At 39.7% G+C, this 18,090-nt stretch overlaps 2 protein-coding genes across 2 annotated transcripts; one reads left to right on the top strand and one right to left on the bottom strand.

The window, feature by feature from the left end:
- LOC104783758 lies at nt 1-1,664 on the top strand. Its single transcript, XM_010508874.1, has 4 exons — nt 1-265; nt 354-559; nt 687-1,387; nt 1,535-1,664. Exons 1-4 carry the CDS (start codon nt 1-3, stop codon nt 1,662-1,664), a joined length of 1,302 nt encoding a protein of 433 aa, XP_010507176.1.
- LOC109132479 (uncharacterized protein At3g43530-like) lies at nt 2,767-4,148 on the bottom strand. Its single transcript, XM_019244103.1, has 3 exons — nt 3,957-4,148; nt 3,822-3,872; nt 2,767-3,633 (listed from the first exon to the last, which is right to left on the bottom strand). The coding sequence occupies exons 1-3, from the start codon at nt 4,146-4,148 to the stop codon at nt 2,767-2,769; spliced, it is 1,110 nt and encodes a 369-aa protein (XP_019099648.1).

Genomic DNA, 18,090 nt, shown 5'->3' with positions numbered 1-18,090 from the left:
ATGCATTCATGCTCTCGGACTACTTTGAGTACAGGCTTGAAAAGGAAAGGCACACCACGATTAGTTTCATCCGTTTTGCATGAAGATTATCCAGGTAAATTTGTTACTCCAGCTCCTAAGGAAATCATTTGTCTTGTCCAAGGAAAAGTTGGTGTTCATGTATCATACTCTACTGCATTTAGAGAGAAAAGACTAGCTGTTAGTGATGTTCGTGGTTGTCTAGAAGAGAGTTATGGTATATTCATATTTGTACATGTTAAGGAAGGTGAATCATGGTACAAAAACTAGTGTGGTATTAGATGATCAAAAAAGGTTCAATTACCTATTTGTTGCTTTGGGAGCTTGCATTGAAGGGTTTCAAGCCATGAGAAAAGTGATTATTGTGGATTCTACTTTCCTAAAGACCAAATATGGTGGTGCTCTAGTTTTTGCCACAGCTCAAGATCCGGCTCATCACCATTATCCGATAGCCTTTGCTGTAATTGATGGTGAAAAAGAGGATAGTTGGACGTGGTTTTTCAACACCTTGAAAACCATCATACCGGATAGTAAAGAGTTGGTATTTATTTCAGATAGAAATGTAAACCTGCTCAAGGCAGTGAGTGTGGTGTACCCGAGCTGTGAACATGGCCATTGTATCTACCATTTGTCGCTGCATGTGGAAAAAAAAAGCTGCAACCTGGCAGAGAGATGAAGTTGCTGCAAAGTTCAGAGAAATTGCTGTTATTTATACAGTAGCCGAGTTCGAAGTACAATATCAAGATTTTAGGATGAGTTACCCTAAGGCAGCCGCATACCTTGATGAGTTTGCCGAAGTGAAAAAATGGGCAAAGTGTTATTTTCCTGGATTAAAGTACAACATTGACACCAGCAATGTCTTGGAGTCTATGAATGCTGTTTTTAAGGATGCAAGGAAGTATGCGTTGCTACCTATGATTGATGCAATTGTTAAAAAATTTGCAGAATGGTTCAACAAACATAGGAAAGAAGCTGTTGCTGGAACATATACACAGAAACTAGTTCCTTTTGTGGAGAACTTAATACATAAAAGATGTGAGGTTGCATGCAAGCTACCAGTGACTGAGCTAAACACCTTCCAGCTAGAGTACATTGTTATTGGTCGCGATGGGAAGACTTGTGTGGTAGACTTGAGACATAAGAGTTGCAGTTGCCGCTATTTTGACTTAGACAAGTACCCTTGTGTCCATGCAATAGCCGCTGCCATGAATTTATTGCAACAAGAAGGTAGAACAGCGGAGGTAAGTGATTTATATGATTTGTGCACCAAATATTACTTAGTAGAGTTGTGGATTTTGGGATATGTCAGGAGGATTTATCTAGTGCCGCATAAGTCTGAGTGGACTGTTCCAACTGACGAACAAGAGTTGTATGCATTACCTCCAAATTACAAAAAAAAAAGAAAAGGAAGAACTCAAGAAAGAAGAAAACGTGCATCTGGAGAACGTCGCAGAAAGCATAAGCGAGTACCCGAAAGAAATATAGGTCATTGGTTTGAGAGGTCTGAGGGATGTAGCCAAGAACAAGGCGATATGAGTAGCCAAGATGAGGGAGGTAGCGAAGATGAAAGCGATTGTGTCGGTAGCCAAGATGAGGGAGGTAGCGAAGATGAAGGCGATGGTGTCGATAGCCAAGATGAACATTAGTTTAATGATTTTGTAAAACTTGGTACAAATGATTTCATATTTGTACAACTATGTATGACTTTACTCCCATTCAATTTGTACAACTTAGACCAACTAGGTACAACTACGATCATATTCATATAAATCTTCATATTTACGTGTTTTTGTGTGAACTAGGTTAAATAAGAGGGGTTATTGGGTAGGGTAGCTCCCAATCAAATCATATTGTACAAAAATATATGTACAACTTAGAACAACTAGTACAACTACGACCATATTTGTATTCACTAGTTAATGTTAAACATGGGTGATATAACTTCATATTCACTAAACTTATTGAAATATGTGTGATTAATTTTCTAAACAAACATCGTCAAATTTTTTTTTATAGGATAATATTCATAAATTTCATTATTGTACAACAAAGACCTTATACTTTTAAGATGAGTTTCTTCTTGCTATCTCCAATACATTACAAATCACATAGAACTGATCTTTTAATGTAAATGTTTTTTGGAAAACATTGAAAATGTAATCTATATATATTTCGCTTTTGGGTCCAACTAGAAATTACTAGGTTAATTCAAAGTATAACTGATTATACACGAAATTAACAAAATGTACAACTGTGTATAAGCAAGTACAACTTGAAAACTAGGAACAACTGAGTGTATTTTTGCGGCGCCACTTGGCAAACAACATCTCCTTTGCGGCGCCACCTGGCAGACATTGACGGGGTTCTTGTTTGTTTGACCATAATTTATTTTTGTTTGAATTTTTTGAAAGTTTTGAGACCAACCCCAAAAATTTCAGAGTTCCCCCAAAATTTTTAGATTTCTCCCCAATCCCTACCCGAACCCTACCAGTTGTACCAAATTTTTTCAAAATAACATGTTATACAAAATAAAACACCAGTTGAACCAAGTTTTTCAAACTAACATAGTTTTCCAAAATAAAATAAACACAGCAGTTGTACCCATTTTTTCAAACTAACATAGTTATACCAAAAAAACCGAAGTTGTACCGACTTCTTCAAACTGACATAGTTTTACAAAAAAAAACACACACCAGTTGTACCGAGTTTTTCCAACTAAAATAGTTATACAAAAGGAAAACCCAAGTTCTACCCAGTTTTATAAACATACATCACATTTTCTTGGTAAGCCCTCTCGTCATAATGGGACCTCCTTCTCTTGTTTACATGTTGCACCTTTGTTGTAGCCATCTCTCCATCGTCTTGACCCACCTCTTCTGTTCCTTTTTTCATCTTTGTCTTTCTCTTGTAAGTGTTCTTGATTTTGTTACTTGCCTCACCCTCTTCACCCACCTCTTTTCCATTATCACCCACCATCTCTTTACTCGCCTCACAATCCAATGGTTGTACCACCACTTCATCCTCAGCAATCCCTTTATCCTCAGCAACCCCTTCATCCTCAGCAACCTCTTCATCCTCACCCACATCCCCACAATCCGCTACATTGTTAGTAGCCTCAGAAACCTCTTCATCCTCACCCACATCCCCACAATCCATTACATTCTTAGTAGCCTCAACAACCTCTTTTCCTTCTTTCAACTGTTTCACATTCTCTTCCAAAATTTTCAATCTTGTATCCAGAAAATCAAAGTTCACATTCATCTTCTCGAATCCACTATTCAACACTTTCATCAATCGTTTCTCTACCTCATCCAATCCATTATTCACCTTCTTCAGAGCCACCTTGGTTCGAGCAACCTTCTTTCGACCTTGCTTCGTTTCACCAATATTTTCCTGAGCCAAATTACTTGCATCTAGATTAGCCTCAACTGCTCGGCTAGCAACATCTGCTTTATGCATATTTTCAAAACATATTGTCTTCTTTTCCTTAACTAGACGCTTTGTCCAACCCTCTGCAATTGCATCATCCACATCGTTCCATCCACAATCGTGATCCATGATTTTCTTCATAAGAACTTTCTCATCGGGAGATGGAATTATGATACTCTGAATTTCCTGTAAAAGTAAAGAATCATTTTCAAATACAACCATAATGCATCAATACTTAATACGTAATGTAACTTATATTTACAAATAGCTTACGTTGTACTAAGAGTATCAAAAGACATTGGAAACCCTTTAAGACGACTTGTTTTGAACTTCGACATACACATCCGAGGACACTCAGGATTTGCTTCTCGAACAATTTCTTGAAAATTATTCTTCAGGGCTGGAATAGCTCCATGCCCTAGAAGCTATTCACAACAGAAATCAATCAAATATTAGTTATAAATTGATCTATAATAAATAAATAAAAAAGCTAGAGATGAATACTTTACCTCTAAAGGAGTAACAAAACTAGGAAACACCTTTCGTGGACCCACAACTCCTCCACATGAGTGCATAATATGAAAAAGGTCTTTCATATTAGCATCATATGCAAATCTCCCCCACGGGAATGATTTACACAATTCTAGATCACCTACGGCTCGGTAAAAGAAACTCTCCACAGATGGTGCATCCTCTCCCATTTTTTCTTTCTTACTATGACATTATATAAAAAATAGAGGACTGCCATTCTTAGACGGTCATCAGAAGATTTCTTCATTGACAGTAGCTTTGGCTTCAGCTCGTGAAACTGTATCGTTGCCCTTGGACCAAAATGCTCCCCAACAAATACATTACTACCCAAACTTTCATAGTAGGCTGGATATTCATGACAATACAATCCAGACATGAGTGCCATTTCGGTCAGAGAGTACCGAATTCGAACCCTGTTCACAATAAACCAACACTCTTTTTCTTATCTAAGCATGCTGTGCGAAGAAAAAGCATCCACAGAGCGTGCATCTTATGGTTTGCATACCTAGGCATATGGAAGAAATGTTTGAACTGAGGATGCTCCGTAAACCATTTCAGCTCATCATCTGAAAGATGGCTCTGCAATATTTTCATTGCTCTATGAATGTAGCACTTAGCTGATATCTTGAACGGGTTCATATATTCACTAGGTTTGAAGAACATGTCAAGTGGTTGTAAAGCTTCTGTTTCCTCATCAGAATCCTGCATTCAAAAACAAGTTATTCCGAGTTATACTCAGTTGTACCTTTTACTTTCAGAAATTTTTAATGTACAAAATTGTCCTAGTTATAACAAATCCTAGTGGGTTGTACCTTTTACTTACTAAAATGTCTAAAGGGGACCAAAATCATCCTAGTTATACCAAATCCTACTCAATTGTACCTTTTACTTTTAGAAATGTACAACATCAAAATAATCCTAGTTATACTGAATCCTTTACTAAGTAATTCACATATGGGTTCAGTTATATACTGTTGAATCTCCTCCAGTGATGGAAGCTCCTTCAGTATCAACTTCTGGATGTGATTCTTCTCCATCTTCATTAGCGATATCTGGTTCCGTAGATTTCGAATTTTCACTTAGGATTGTGTTTTATTTTTAGCCATTCCTCCTTTTCACAAACCTACAAACAAACATGAACAAAAAGGATTACATTAATTTCCGATTCTACAAAACTTAAAATCGACGTGAAATCTACACACAATCGGCAATCTCAACCACAACAAAGAAAGGTAAGAGGAGAAGAATAAGATCCAAATACCCAAAGAAATCGCAGATTAAGGATTTTGATTCTATTGTACGGAAGGATTTTGAAATCGCCGGTTTCTCTTGGGGTTTTCTCTTTGACAACAATGATGTAAAAAAAAAGAAAAACTTTTAGTTTTCCAGTTTTTATCGACTTAACCCGATTTGAGTACTTTATGATCTTTTTAACCCATTTAGACTGGTTGGATCGGTAATAAATTTGATTTGCAAAGAACGCGAAAATCTTTCCATAATTTTTGAGAATTTTAGAATTTTTGATAAAAAGAGCATTTGAGAATTTTTGATGAAGAGTAGAGAACTCTCAAGATTAAAACTATGTGGATTAGGTACCTCACGCTTTCTGCCATGTAGTCAAACAATATATGTTGATGCAGTCTTCGAAAAAGCAAAAAAATACATTTACACTATATGTATATACTAAGTAGAGTCTCATGGGTTGCACGTGTTTTTATTTTTGAACTTTTTGTTTTATTTTATAATAGGTTATTTGGTGAGTCTTACAAAAAATTGGATTAAATTTCGTGTTTATTTTACTTAAATGGACTTGGTTCTTTATGTTTTAAATAATCGGTTATTTGGTGTTATATTTTTATTCATTAACTTTAGTTATAAATAATTGGATATTTGTGATATAGCTGTCTCGTATTTTGAGGAACTGTTCACTACGATTAATCCTGTTAATTTTGAGGAAGTTTTACGTGAGATCGACACGGTAATTTCAAAGGTGGATAATGATCAGTTAACAGTCCCGGCCACAAAAACAGAGGTGCGACGGACTTTATTTATGATTCACCCGGATAAGGCTCCAGGGCTGGATGGGATGACTGCTTTGTTTTTTCAGAAAGCATGGTTGGTTGTTAAAACGGATCTTGTTTCAATGGTCAATCAGTTTCTGGATGAGGGTGCTTTTGATAAGTGCTTAAATCGAACCCATCTCTGTCTCATCCCTAAGGTGGCCAAATTGACACGGATGACAGAGATGCGCCCTATTAGCTTGTGCAATGTGGGGTACAAGATACTTTCAAAAGTCTTGTGTCAATGCCTAAAGGTGCTTTTACCTGGTTTAATTTCGGAGACACAATTGGCCTTTGTTCCGAGACGTTTGATCTCAAACAATATATTGATTGCTCAGGAGATGTTTCACGGATTGTGTACGAATAAGTCATGTAAAGGAAAGTTTATAGCAATTAAGACAGATATGAGCAAAGCCTATGATAGGGTTAAGTGGGGTATTGTAGAGGCTTTACTACGGAAAATGGGGTTTGCGGAATGATGGATCTCCTCGATTATGTTTTGCGTCTCTTCGGCGGAGTATAGGGTTCTTCTCAATGGTCAACCGAATGGTTTGATAGCTCCGGGAAGGGGATTGAGATAAGGTGATTCGCTGTCTCCATACTTATTTATTTTATGTACGGAGGTACTTATTGCAAATGTGCGGAAGGCGGAAACAGATAAGTGGATTACGGGTATTAAGGTGGCAAACAAGTGCCCACCAATCACCCACTTGTTATTTGCGGATGACAGTCTTTTTTTCGGTAAGGTTGATAAGGACCAATGTAGGGTGGTTTTGGATATTCTAAAACAGTATGAGGCGGCTCAGGGCAGCAAATTAATTTTGCAAAATCTTCGATTCAGTTTGGTCACACGGTAGATGATATGGCAAAGACGGAAATTCAGGGGATCCTAGGGATAACAAATCAGGGTGGCATGGGTTCTTATATGGGGATCCCTGAGAGTTTGAAGGGGGGTCAAAAACAAAGGTTTTTTCCTTTGTTCGGGATCGTCTGCAGAGTCGGACGACCGGCTGGTCAGCGAGGTTGCTCTCGAAAGGGGGGAAAGAGGTGATGATTAAGTCGGTCGCGACGGCTGTCTCAACTTTTCTGATGTCTTGTTATCGTCTGCCCAAGACTATCACATCTAAATTGACTAGTCCAGTGGCATACTTCTGGTGGAGTATGAATTGTCTGGCAGGGGGTATGCATTGGATTGCTTGGGAGAGGCTTTGCTGTAGCAAACAGTTGGGTGGATTGGGTTTCAAGAATGTTGATGATTTCAACACGGCCCTGCTCGCTAAGCAGTTATGGCGATTGATAGATTTCCCGGACTCACTGTTTACAAGGGTTTTTAAAAGTAGGTATTATTGGAACTCTGATCCTATGGATCCAATCCGATTTTATTCACCCTCATATGGGTTGGCTCAGGGACCTCCATAACACAGGTTGGCTCAGGGACCTCCATTTCGATATAGACTGATCCCTGGGTTCCGGCTCAATTCCCAAGACCAGCCCTTTTTTTTTTTTTTGGCAAACGACCAGTCTTAAGTAACGGTCCTTTTAAGGACCCAAATCTCTGGTTACCTCATTTGATTGATAGACAAACGAATTCTTGGCGAAAGGATCTGCTTACTCAGCATTTTGATCCAGTGGATGTCGCTATGATAGAGGCAATACCTCTAAGCAGTTGTTCCAAGGCAGATTATTTGGGATGGAACTTTACTAAAACTGGGAAATATACGGTTAAATCTGGGTATCAGACGGAACGGTTGGATGTCAAAGGTCCTTTTCGAGCATTCGGATCTGGTCCGGTGATCACTCCCCTTCTTGCTAAGGTTTGGCAAGTAAAATGTCCACCAAAACTACAACATTTTATGTGGCAAGTTTTATCGAGTTGTATTTCGGTATTGGTTAATTTACGTCGTCGGGGTTGGGTTGTGATGTCGTTTGTACACGGTGCTGGATGGAGGAGGAGGACATTAATCATGCCATCTTTCTATGCCTTCCGGCCCGACAAGTCTGGGCTTTAGCTCATGTACCAGTGGGGCCGCAGCTATTACCGACGAACTCTGTATATGCTAATGTTGATCATTTTTTGGATTCCAGAAACCCGGGTTCACATGTTCAGGTGTTTCCCTGGTTGAGGTGGTATATTTGGAAAGCTAGAAATGCCCGTGTTTTTGAAAACCAGACAGAACGTCCGGATGAGATTGTTCGGGTGGCGGACGGAGAGGCTTTGTCCTGGCAGGAGGCTCAGGTCGATGTCGAGGGGGAGGGGTTTAACTACACTCTTACGTGCCTAGCCCCTGGCTACAGGAGGGGTTTATCTCTTCCTCCGGTTTTTACGGGGCAGAGATGTTATGTTGATGGCTCTTGGAAAGCGTCTGATGTTTTTACTGGTGCAGAATGGTGCTGTATTTCGTCACAAGGATCGTCCCCAGTGCCTGGAGCGACAAATTTCCGACGAAGCTTATCCTCGTTACATGCAGAAGTTGAAGCCTTCATCTGGGCGATGCGTTGTATGATTGGCCATGACTTTCGGGATGTGGCTTTTCTCACTGACTGCTCCGACTTGGTGAAGATGGTGTCTTCCCCAACTGATTGGCTAGCTTTCGCAACCTATCTCGATGACATTTGAATTGACAGGGAGGAGTTATCTTCTTTTTCTTTGATTTATGTTTCATGTATTGCTAATGTAAGAGCGGATTCTTTAGCACACCAAGCGCATTATGTTTTGTTTGTAGACAATTTTTCTCCTAACTGACTCGTTTGAGCTAGTTCTTTTTGTTGTAAAAAAAAAAAACTGTAGTTATAAATATGAAATTATGAGCTACTTTTTTACACATTAATAAATAACTTAAGACGAGTCCAAAAGGTAAAAATAATTCTAGTAATCATAATTGTTTTATTTATTTATTAATGTATTTAAACTTGTACCATTCATGTTCGAAAATAAAGATATTGTGGAAAACCTATTTAAAACCAAGACACCCATAGATTTTTTAAATCACCAAAATAGCAATTACTTTTTTTTGTTTTTAACGACAAAATTACAATTACTAAGTATAGGAATGAAGACTTAAAATTTCAAATTTGAAAAAAAAATCCAGTAAAAAAATGTAATATTTACCAATGAATTGAGTTGGTGTCCCTTGCGTTGCGGGGTGTAGTTATGCTAAGACTAATTGTGTCCTACAAATAGGACATGTTACATTGTTTTGCAGCTTAACCAATTTACAATACATTTATGATGAAATTTGTAATTGCATAGTTGAGTGTTTTATGGTCATTCATAGCCTTTGGAGAGTTTGAAATCGTTGTTTTCTCCTCCTGTCTGCTATAATGCTCTTTTGGGTATCTCTTGCTTTCTTGAGAATCATATTCTCCGCAAATGTTGAACTTGATGAAACTTGTAATATTCAGAGTTTTATGAGACAAAGTAAGGATGATGTGAGAACTGAAAATGCTATGTATGTGCTAGAGTAATTTAATTTTAGAGTAATATATTTAGAGATTTAATTGGAGTGTCTTTCAAAACCGTACGAGGAAATCATGGTTTAGAGTAATAGGTTTTTGAATTGAGATTTCAATTTAATAGCTTGTTTTTAGTAGGGGTTTGGAATAGTTAATATTGGGAGGCTATATTTTAGGGAGTATAAGAAAGAGAGTTTTGATTTAGCAACTTTAAATAGAGGAGATTTCACATAATTTGTGAAACCATATATTGAGCAAGTTGATTTAGATTTTACAAATGCAAGAGTTTAGACGTTGGAATTCTTCTGTAATGAGGTTTTCAGCATTCCAAAAAAATCTAATGGAGACAGTTGCATTGAGATATAGGTCACCTTGTATTTAGAGTTTGGAAATATGATAATGTGTAAGGATCTTCATAAATGAAATATGGAGGAGCAACTATGCAACATAGACGATTAATAGGTGACTATATTAAGGGACGTGGAGTATAATGCATTTAAGACGTACCACGCAAGTTTTTCGGGTTCTCACCAGTGAAAATAACTACAATGAGCTCTTCTTTTAGAAGAAATACATCTTCACGGATCTTGCATAAGTGTTTCTCCTAAACAAATACATAAGCAGATTAACCATTACAAAATAGAACACAAAATCTTTTAGTAAGACAACTGAATTTAGTAAACGAAAATATAGAGAAAGAAAATGTAACCCAACCTGTCAAATATACATGTTCAAATAAGATTTTTGGTAGTCTTAGGTGAAACTGGAGACTATATAGTCTTTTTAAATTGAATAAAATATACAACTGAAGTTAGTAAACGAAAATATAGTATTTTTAAATTATTTTTTAATTTATATTTTATATATCTAAATGATCTAAGATTCATATATCATCGTGCTTATAAATTTTAATTTTAATTTTTATTATAGAAAATTAACTATCTTTCAATTTTTCAAATTTTATTGTGAAACGACCTGACCAGTTTTTTTTTTAGAATAATAAATAATAGATAATAATAATAATAAACTACAACCCACTAGCCACCTAACCAAAATCACAACCAACAGAGGAAATAACCAATACCAATAAATAACAAATAATAAATCAATTTTATAACATAACAATATTCAAATACCAAATAACAAGAAACACAAAACCAACAACCTAACAATGTTTCTAATGATCCAACTCTAGCAACATAGCAATGTCAGACAACATCCAATCGAGTCCCTAGAATATCCTCCTCTTCATTGCCTTGATTCCACGGTCACACTTTGCCTTTACCTGCACCACAAACACAAATTGCAATGCATGAGTATTTTATAAACACTCACTAAGGCAATCCTCCCATCTAGTGGGCTATACACACAAGCAATAGAGATACTCTAACCATCAAACAACAATCAACAAAACAAACCAGGACTCTACATCGACCAACACCAATATGCATCGACCGACACCAGTTGGGGTTGCGTCGACTGATGCAAGGCTAACTTGCATCGACCGATGCTCCCATTGCATCGACCGACGCATGCTCGACATAGCACGAAAACCCTAAGGGTTCATGCGCCGTCCTCGCACTTGCATCGACCGACGCACAAAGTGCTTCGACCAATGCACATGTCGAGCATCGTTTTTCCCCAAAGCTTCTTGCCGGATCTTTGTTCCTGCAACCACAAGACTCGATCCCAAGCCACAAGAAAGCCTCAGACGATCTTAAACAACGTTCTAACAAGCTACACAACACAAAAACACACAGATCAGAGAATCTCTTGCTTAGATAAGCCATGGTCATGCACTTACCTTTGTCACAGAAGAAATCCGACCCAAACACAGGAAGAAAATGTTCCTAGGAAGCTCCTACAACGATCCCAGCTACAGATCCCTACAGGAACAGCCTCACATCTCCCAAAAACCTCAAGAACACTCAAGAACACTTTTTCTCCTTTTCGTTTCTCTCAAAAGTGGCCAAACTCGCCTAATGAGACAAAACACGACTGAAGGGTTTTCCCTAACCCAAAACGCAGCGTTTAACTTAAGTCAAACCGCAGAAAACTGAACATACATCAACCGATGCACTATATGCATCGACCGATGCAATCCTCTAAATCGGGATTTCGGTTCGCGGATGTTACAATTCTCCCCCACCAATATAGATTTATCCTCGAATCTCGAACAAAGATTAGCCAAGGACTCCTGTGAAACCGTCTCCACGGCCCGCACTCCTCTGACCGATCTACGAAAGGCCACCTCTAGGCGATAGACTCACGCTCCAGGCATTATTTGCTCTCGATTGGACTTTCCTTTACTCACAGGCCTAAACCTTGAGTTTTTATTGGCTCCTCATCAGACCTAAGTCTGCATGCCATAATGTTGGCTCCTCATTGGGCATAAACCCGCATGCCATAATATATAAGGAAAATCCAATACTCGTCTCTCGGGTTGCCATCCTACAGCGCGTCCCCGGATCGCCATCCAAAGTCGATATACCAACCATACTCTCAAGCCACAAAGTCTTAGAATATGACGGTACTAGAAGAACCTAAGTTCTCCAAGAGTCGCGAGCAAACAATTCTGAACACGTCTGAGTCCTATCCCTATCCAGGTTTCCATCCCGTGGCTCGCGTAAGACAACACAATGTCCAACCAACCAAATATCCCCTCACTGGAATACCTCATGACCATACAAGGATCATCTCACTCCCCCACAAGCCGCCACAAAAGCCAAACAAATGTCCTAAACAGGACCGCCACCAAGGCCAAACAAATGTCCTAATTAGGACCACCACCAAGGCCAAACAAATGTCCTAAATAGGACCGCCACCAAGGCCAAACAAATGTCCTAAACAGGACCGCCACCAAGCCCAAACAAATGTCCTAAACTGGACCGCCACCAAGGCCACTCGTCCCGAAGGACCATCACAAACACCATCTGTCCCGAAGGACTGTCACAAAGACCATCTGTCCCGAAGGACCGTCACAAAGACCATCTATCCCGAAGGACCGTCACAAAGACCATCTGTCCCGAAGGACCGCCTAAACAAGCACTTTGGCTAAATAGCCCGCAACAAAGGCCACACAATTGGCTAAACTACCCGCTACAAAGACCACACAATTTGCTAAACAGCCCGCCACAAGGCCACACAATGTCTCAAGAGACCGCCACACACGGGAACAATGACTCAAAAGTCCACCGCGAAGGCCACATTAGCCCCTCCAAGGCTCACAACCACTAAAAATGGACAAATTCTAACTCACATAAAATTTTCCATTCTTAGACTTTTCACTTCTGGAAACTTCCCACTTTTTGAAACTTCTAATTTAGGAAACTTTCCCTCAAACCACCGCCTCACGGAAATTTCGTACCCCGAGCACCACCTCATCTTGTTACTTAGTCGCACAACCAACCACCCCTAAGCGACCAAGTAAACAAGAGAGATGGACTGGAATACTCCATTCCCGCTCCAGCCACGGACTACAACTAGGACCAGGCTAGACAAGTTCAAGTCGCTACCTTNACAAATGTCCTAAACAGGACCGCCACCAAGGCCAAACAAATGTCCTAATTAGGACCACCACCAAGGCCAAACAAATGTCCTAAATAGGACCGCCACCAAGGCCAAACAAATGTCCTAAACAGGACCGCCACCAAGCCCAAACAAATGTCCTAAACTGGACCGCCACCAAGGCCACTCGTCCCGAAGGACCATCACAAACACCATCTGTCCCGAAGGACTGTCACAAAGACCATCTGTCCCGAAGGACCGTCACAAAGACCATCTATCCCGAAGGACCGTCACAAAGACCATCTGTCCCGAAGGACCGCCTAAACAAGCACTTTGGCTAAATAGCCCGCAACAAAGGCCACACAATTGGCTAAACTACCCGCTACAAAGACCACACAATTTGCTAAACAGCCCGCCACAAGGCCACACAATGTCTCAAGAGACCGCCACACACGGGAACAATGACTCAAAAGTCCACCGCGAAGGCCACATTAGCCCCTCCAAGGCTCACAACCACTAAAAATGGACAAATTCTAACTCACATAAAATTTTCCATTCTTAGACTTTTCACTTCTGGAAACTTCCCACTTTTTGAAACTTCTAATTTAGGAAACTTTCCCTCAAACCACCGCCTCACGGAAATTTCGTACCCCGAGCACCACCTCATCTTGTTACTTAGTCGCACAACCAACCACCCCTAAGCGACCAAGTAAACAAGAGAGATGGACTGGAATACTCCATTCCCGCTCCAGCCACGGACTACAACTAGGACCAGGCTAGACAAGTTCAAGTCGCTACCTTCTTCTCGAACCACTTCTTGAACCTTGCCTTCATCCTCGCCTCTGGCTCCCAAGTCTGCTCCTCAATACCATCACAGTCCCATAGGACTCTCATCAAAAGAATCTTCTTCTTCCGAAGTTCCTTGATCCTCCTCCCGAGCACCCTCACTAGTCTCGCCTCGAAAGTCATGTTGGGCTAAAGATCCTCTGGAATCTTAGCCAACAACTGATCATCCTCACGGAGACACTTCCGTAACATAGAGACATGGAAAACCTTATGGAATGATCGCATAACCTCATGTAACTCCAGTCTATATGCCACTGGTCGAACTCGCTTAATCACTCTGAACGGACCCATATACCTCGGACTCAACTTAGTCTCAGTCAATGACTTGTTCGGACCCCGCAACATGGCCATCTTGAGGTACACTCTATTTCCAACCTGAACCTCAAGATCTCTCCTCCTTCTATTGGCATAACTCCTCTGCCGATCCTGACCTTCCTTCAGTTCAGCTTGAGAACCCGAATCTTCTCTGAGGTCTCCTGAACGAAATCTGCCCCGTACATGCTCCTCTTCCCCACCTGAGTCCAGCATAACGGTGTACAACACGGCCTCCCATACAAAGCCTCATAAGGAGTCATCCCAATACTCGCTTGGTAACTGTTGTTGTAAACAAACTCTACCAACCTCAAGTGATTTGCCCAATGGCCACCCCAATCCAGCACACACATCCTCAGCAAATCCTCCAACGTCTGGATCGTCCTCTCTAACTGTCCAACTGTCTGGGGATGATAAGCTGTACTCATGTGCACCTTAGTGCCCATCTCTGCCTGAAATGCCCTCTAGAATACCAAAGTGAACTTGGAATTCCTATCAGACACAATGCTCGCTGGCACCCAATGCAACCTGACCGCTGATACCAAACTTAGAACGGTAAGGGCTCTGATACCAAACTGAAACGATCTGACCAGTTTTTTTTTTTAGAATAATAAATAATAGATAATAATAATAATAAACTACAACTAGTGGTCCCATACCCACTAGCCACCTAACCACAATCATAACCAACAGCAGAAATAACCAATACCCATAATAACCAATAATAAACCAATATTATAACATAACAATATCCAAATACCAAACAACGAGAAACACAAAACCAGGACCCTAGCAATGTTTCTAATGACCCAAATCTAGCTACCTAGCAATACCAGACAATATCCAATCGAGTCCCTAGAACATCCTCATCTTCATTGCCTTGATTCCACGATCACACTTTGCCTTTACCTGCACCATAAACACAAATTGCAATGCATGAGTATTTTATAAACACTCAGTAAGGCAATCCTCCCATCTACTGGGCTATTCACACAAGCAATAGAGATACTCTAACCATCAAACAACAATAACCAAAAAAACCAGGACTCTACATCGACCGACACCAATGTGCATCGACTAACACCAGTTGCGGTTGCGTCGACCGACGCAAGGTATGCATCGACCGATGCAAGGCTAACTTGCATCGACCGATGCTCCCATTGCATCGACCGACACATGCTCGACATAGCACGAAAACCCTAAGGTTTCACGCGCCGTCCTCGCACTTGCATCGACCGACGCACAAAGTGCATTGACCAATGCACATGCCGAGCATCGTTTTTTCCCCAAAGCTTCTCACCAGATCTTCGTTCCTACAACCACAAGACTCGATCCTAAGCCACAAGAAAGCCTCACACGAACTTAAACAACGTTCTAACAAGCTACACAACACAAAAACACACAGATCAGAGAATCTCTAGCTTAGATAAGCCATGGTCATGCACTTACCTTTGCCACAAAAGAAATCCGACCCAAACACAGGAAGAAAATGTTCCTAGGAAGCTCCTACAACGATCCCAGCTACATATCTCTACAGTAACAGCCTCAAATCTCCCAAAAACCTCAAGAACACTCAAGAACACCTTTTCTCCTTTTCATTTCTCTCAAAAGCGGCCAAACTCGCCTAATGAGACAAAACACGACTTAAGGGTTTTCCCTAACCCAAAACGCAGCGTTTAACTTACGTCAAACCGCAGAAGACATAACCTGTATCGACCGATGCAATCCCCTAAACCGGGATTTCGGTTTGCAGATGTTACATATTGAGTTGGTCATAAACTCATCATTGCAATCATGTAGATATTTGTTTCCTTTTATCCATACTATTTTTTGAGTAAACAATTTTAAATAAATATTTTAGTGGTTATACAAACTGTCACAAACAAATTTTAGTTGTGAAAAGAAACTACGTCAAATTGAAAGTAAATGAACAAAAATTGGTTTAATTTGTTCACAAAGTCATTTTATAGGTGGTGATAAAGAGCAAACTTTAACAATAAAATATTTTTGTATGTAAGAACATTTTTTTAGTGGTAAAACATATAGTGGAATCTAATAAGATGACGTTTTGACGGTTAACTCCATGTAAAACATGAATTAGTTGCGGAACGTTTTTGAAATTTGACAATATTGGTCCTTGGTTTACTAGCTACTCCTCTGCTTGGTCAGGGGTTTGACCTCCCATAATACTATTTGTAATGATTAATGTTTGAAAAAAATTTTGGTAGTTGATAATATAGCTTTAGATTATTGGAATACTAATTTTAAAAGATAAAAAATTTAAATTAGTGTATTAAAGTAAAAACTTACCTCTAAGAGCATTTCCAACAAACTCTCAAACCTTCAAATTTGAAGGGTTTTTGAATTCCAACAGACCCTTAAACCTTCAAATTTTAAGGGTTTAAATAGTGAGCCTTCAAATTTGAGGGTGCACTATTGACATCCTCAAAATTTTTTACAGATTTCATTTTAGTCCTTGTAATACATATATCTTACAAATAATTCTCGGGAGATTTACTCAGATGTCATACATTTTACGTAATATTACCAGAACCATATGTTTTCAATCAGATTCTCAATCTCATCTGGAAACCTTGTCTTGAAATTCCCATGGTTAGCAGCATCCAAGGCTAATTGATACTCCCAGTCACATCCTCTGAAGAAGATACTCAGCAATTGTACCCTGGAGAAACCATGGTGCGGACAGTCTCTTTGATAAGCCTTGAATCTCATCCAATCTGCTTTGAATGCTTCATCTTGTTTTTGCTTGAATGAAGAGATCTTGACTCTTAGTTCATCAGACATTGCATCATCATAAAAATAATTAACGAAAGCCACCTTGATGTCTTGCCAATTTGTCAATGATCTAGGCTGCAACTGTTTTAACCACTGAGAAGCTTCTCCTGCAAGTGAGTATGGAAAGATCTTGCAGTACATGTAGTCTTCAATAACACCATTGGCCTTGATACTAGTTTTAAGATCCTCAAAATGCTCAATATGATCTAGAGGCTTATCATTGGGCACGTTTGAGAAAGGTCTATGTCCAACTAGCTAGAAATATGCAGGCTTTAGTTCAAAGTCACTCCTTGAAAATGGAGGTGGAACATTAGCAGAGTGGTTCTCATAAACCAGGTCAGCTTTGTTGAATTCTGCAATGGTCCTGATTAAATCCTGGTTTTGGTCCTGTTTTCGAACCAGGTTGTTAACGTGGTTAGCAGCTCCACGTACATCTGCTGGAAGTGGGTGTTGATCGACACTCAGTTGGCGTTGGTCGACACCGTTGTTCACCTCCTCAACATCAACGATTTCAACAATCATGTTGCCCTCTGCATCAATCTTTTAGCCCTGCTCATTGCGCAAGTGGCCATCTTGATCTCTCAAAACGCCAGCCTCATCTCCTCTCAGAATGATTGTGTTAACCATCTTCAAAGATTTGGCTGGTTTTCTGTTGTCACGCTCTAGCTTTCCCAATTCTTGGTTTGTAAGCTTCACAGCTGGATCAGTCTTATTGTTCCGAGTGTTAGGCTTAGGAGGCATGGACGTGAAACACACAAGAGAAGAGAAACAAAAGCGTGATAGTAGAAAATTAAAAAAAAAAGTAAATTTTAGAGGAAATTAAAAACACAAATCTAATGGTAGATCAAAAGAGTCCCCAGAAACGGCACCAAAATTTGATAAGCTCAAATCATAATACCCTAGAGGTACTAACAGCCTTGCAGTTGTAGTACTTCAGGGGTCGAATTCACAGAGACTCAAGAACACACAATAAATTCTAGAGTTTTTATTATTACGCTACACAGGTTGATTTAAATTTAAAAAAAGCACTACAAAAACATAATTAAAAAGGGTTGTGTAAATCAATCGATTAAAAAAGCGAAATCTAGAGAATTTTTCAGAAAATTACAGAATACTAGGTTGGTACCCGCGCTACGCC

This window comes from Camelina sativa, chromosome 4, assembly GCF_000633955.1.
Source record: "Camelina sativa cultivar DH55 chromosome 4, Cs, whole genome shotgun sequence".
Lineage (NCBI taxonomy): Eukaryota > Viridiplantae > Streptophyta > Magnoliopsida > Brassicales > Brassicaceae > Camelina > Camelina sativa.
The sequence above is the reverse complement of the archived record's forward strand: the minus strand, read 5'-3'. Positions and strand labels throughout refer to the sequence as shown.

What these genes read in the sequence shown, in the direction of transcription:
- LOC104783758 (XM_010508874.1), top strand. Translation starts at nt 1, where the DNA reads ATGCATTCATGCTCTCGGACTACTTTGAGTACAGGCTTGAAAAGGAAA. An exon ending in ATTTGTACATGTTAAGGAAG is followed by an intron (nt 266 to 353) that starts GTGAATCATGGT and finishes CTTGCATTGAAG; the next exon opens with GGTTTCAAGCCATGAGAAAA. An exon ending in TACCGGATAGTAAAGAGTTG is followed by an intron (nt 560 to 686) that starts GTATTTATTTCA and finishes GCAACCTGGCAG; the next exon opens with AGAGATGAAGTTGCTGCAAA.
- LOC109132479 (XM_019244103.1), bottom strand. Translation starts at nt 4,148, where the DNA reads ATGGGAGAGGATGCACCATCTGTGGAGAGTTTCTTTTACCGAGCCGTA. An exon ending in GTTTTGTTACTCCTTTAGAG is followed by an intron (nt 3,873 to 3,956) that starts GTAAAGTATTCA and finishes TGTTGTGAATAG; the next exon opens with CTTCTAGGGCATGGAGCTAT. An exon ending in AGAATAATTTTCAAGAAATT is followed by an intron (nt 3,634 to 3,821) that starts GTTCGAGAAGCA and finishes TTACTTTTACAG; the next exon opens with GAAATTCAGAGTATCATAAT.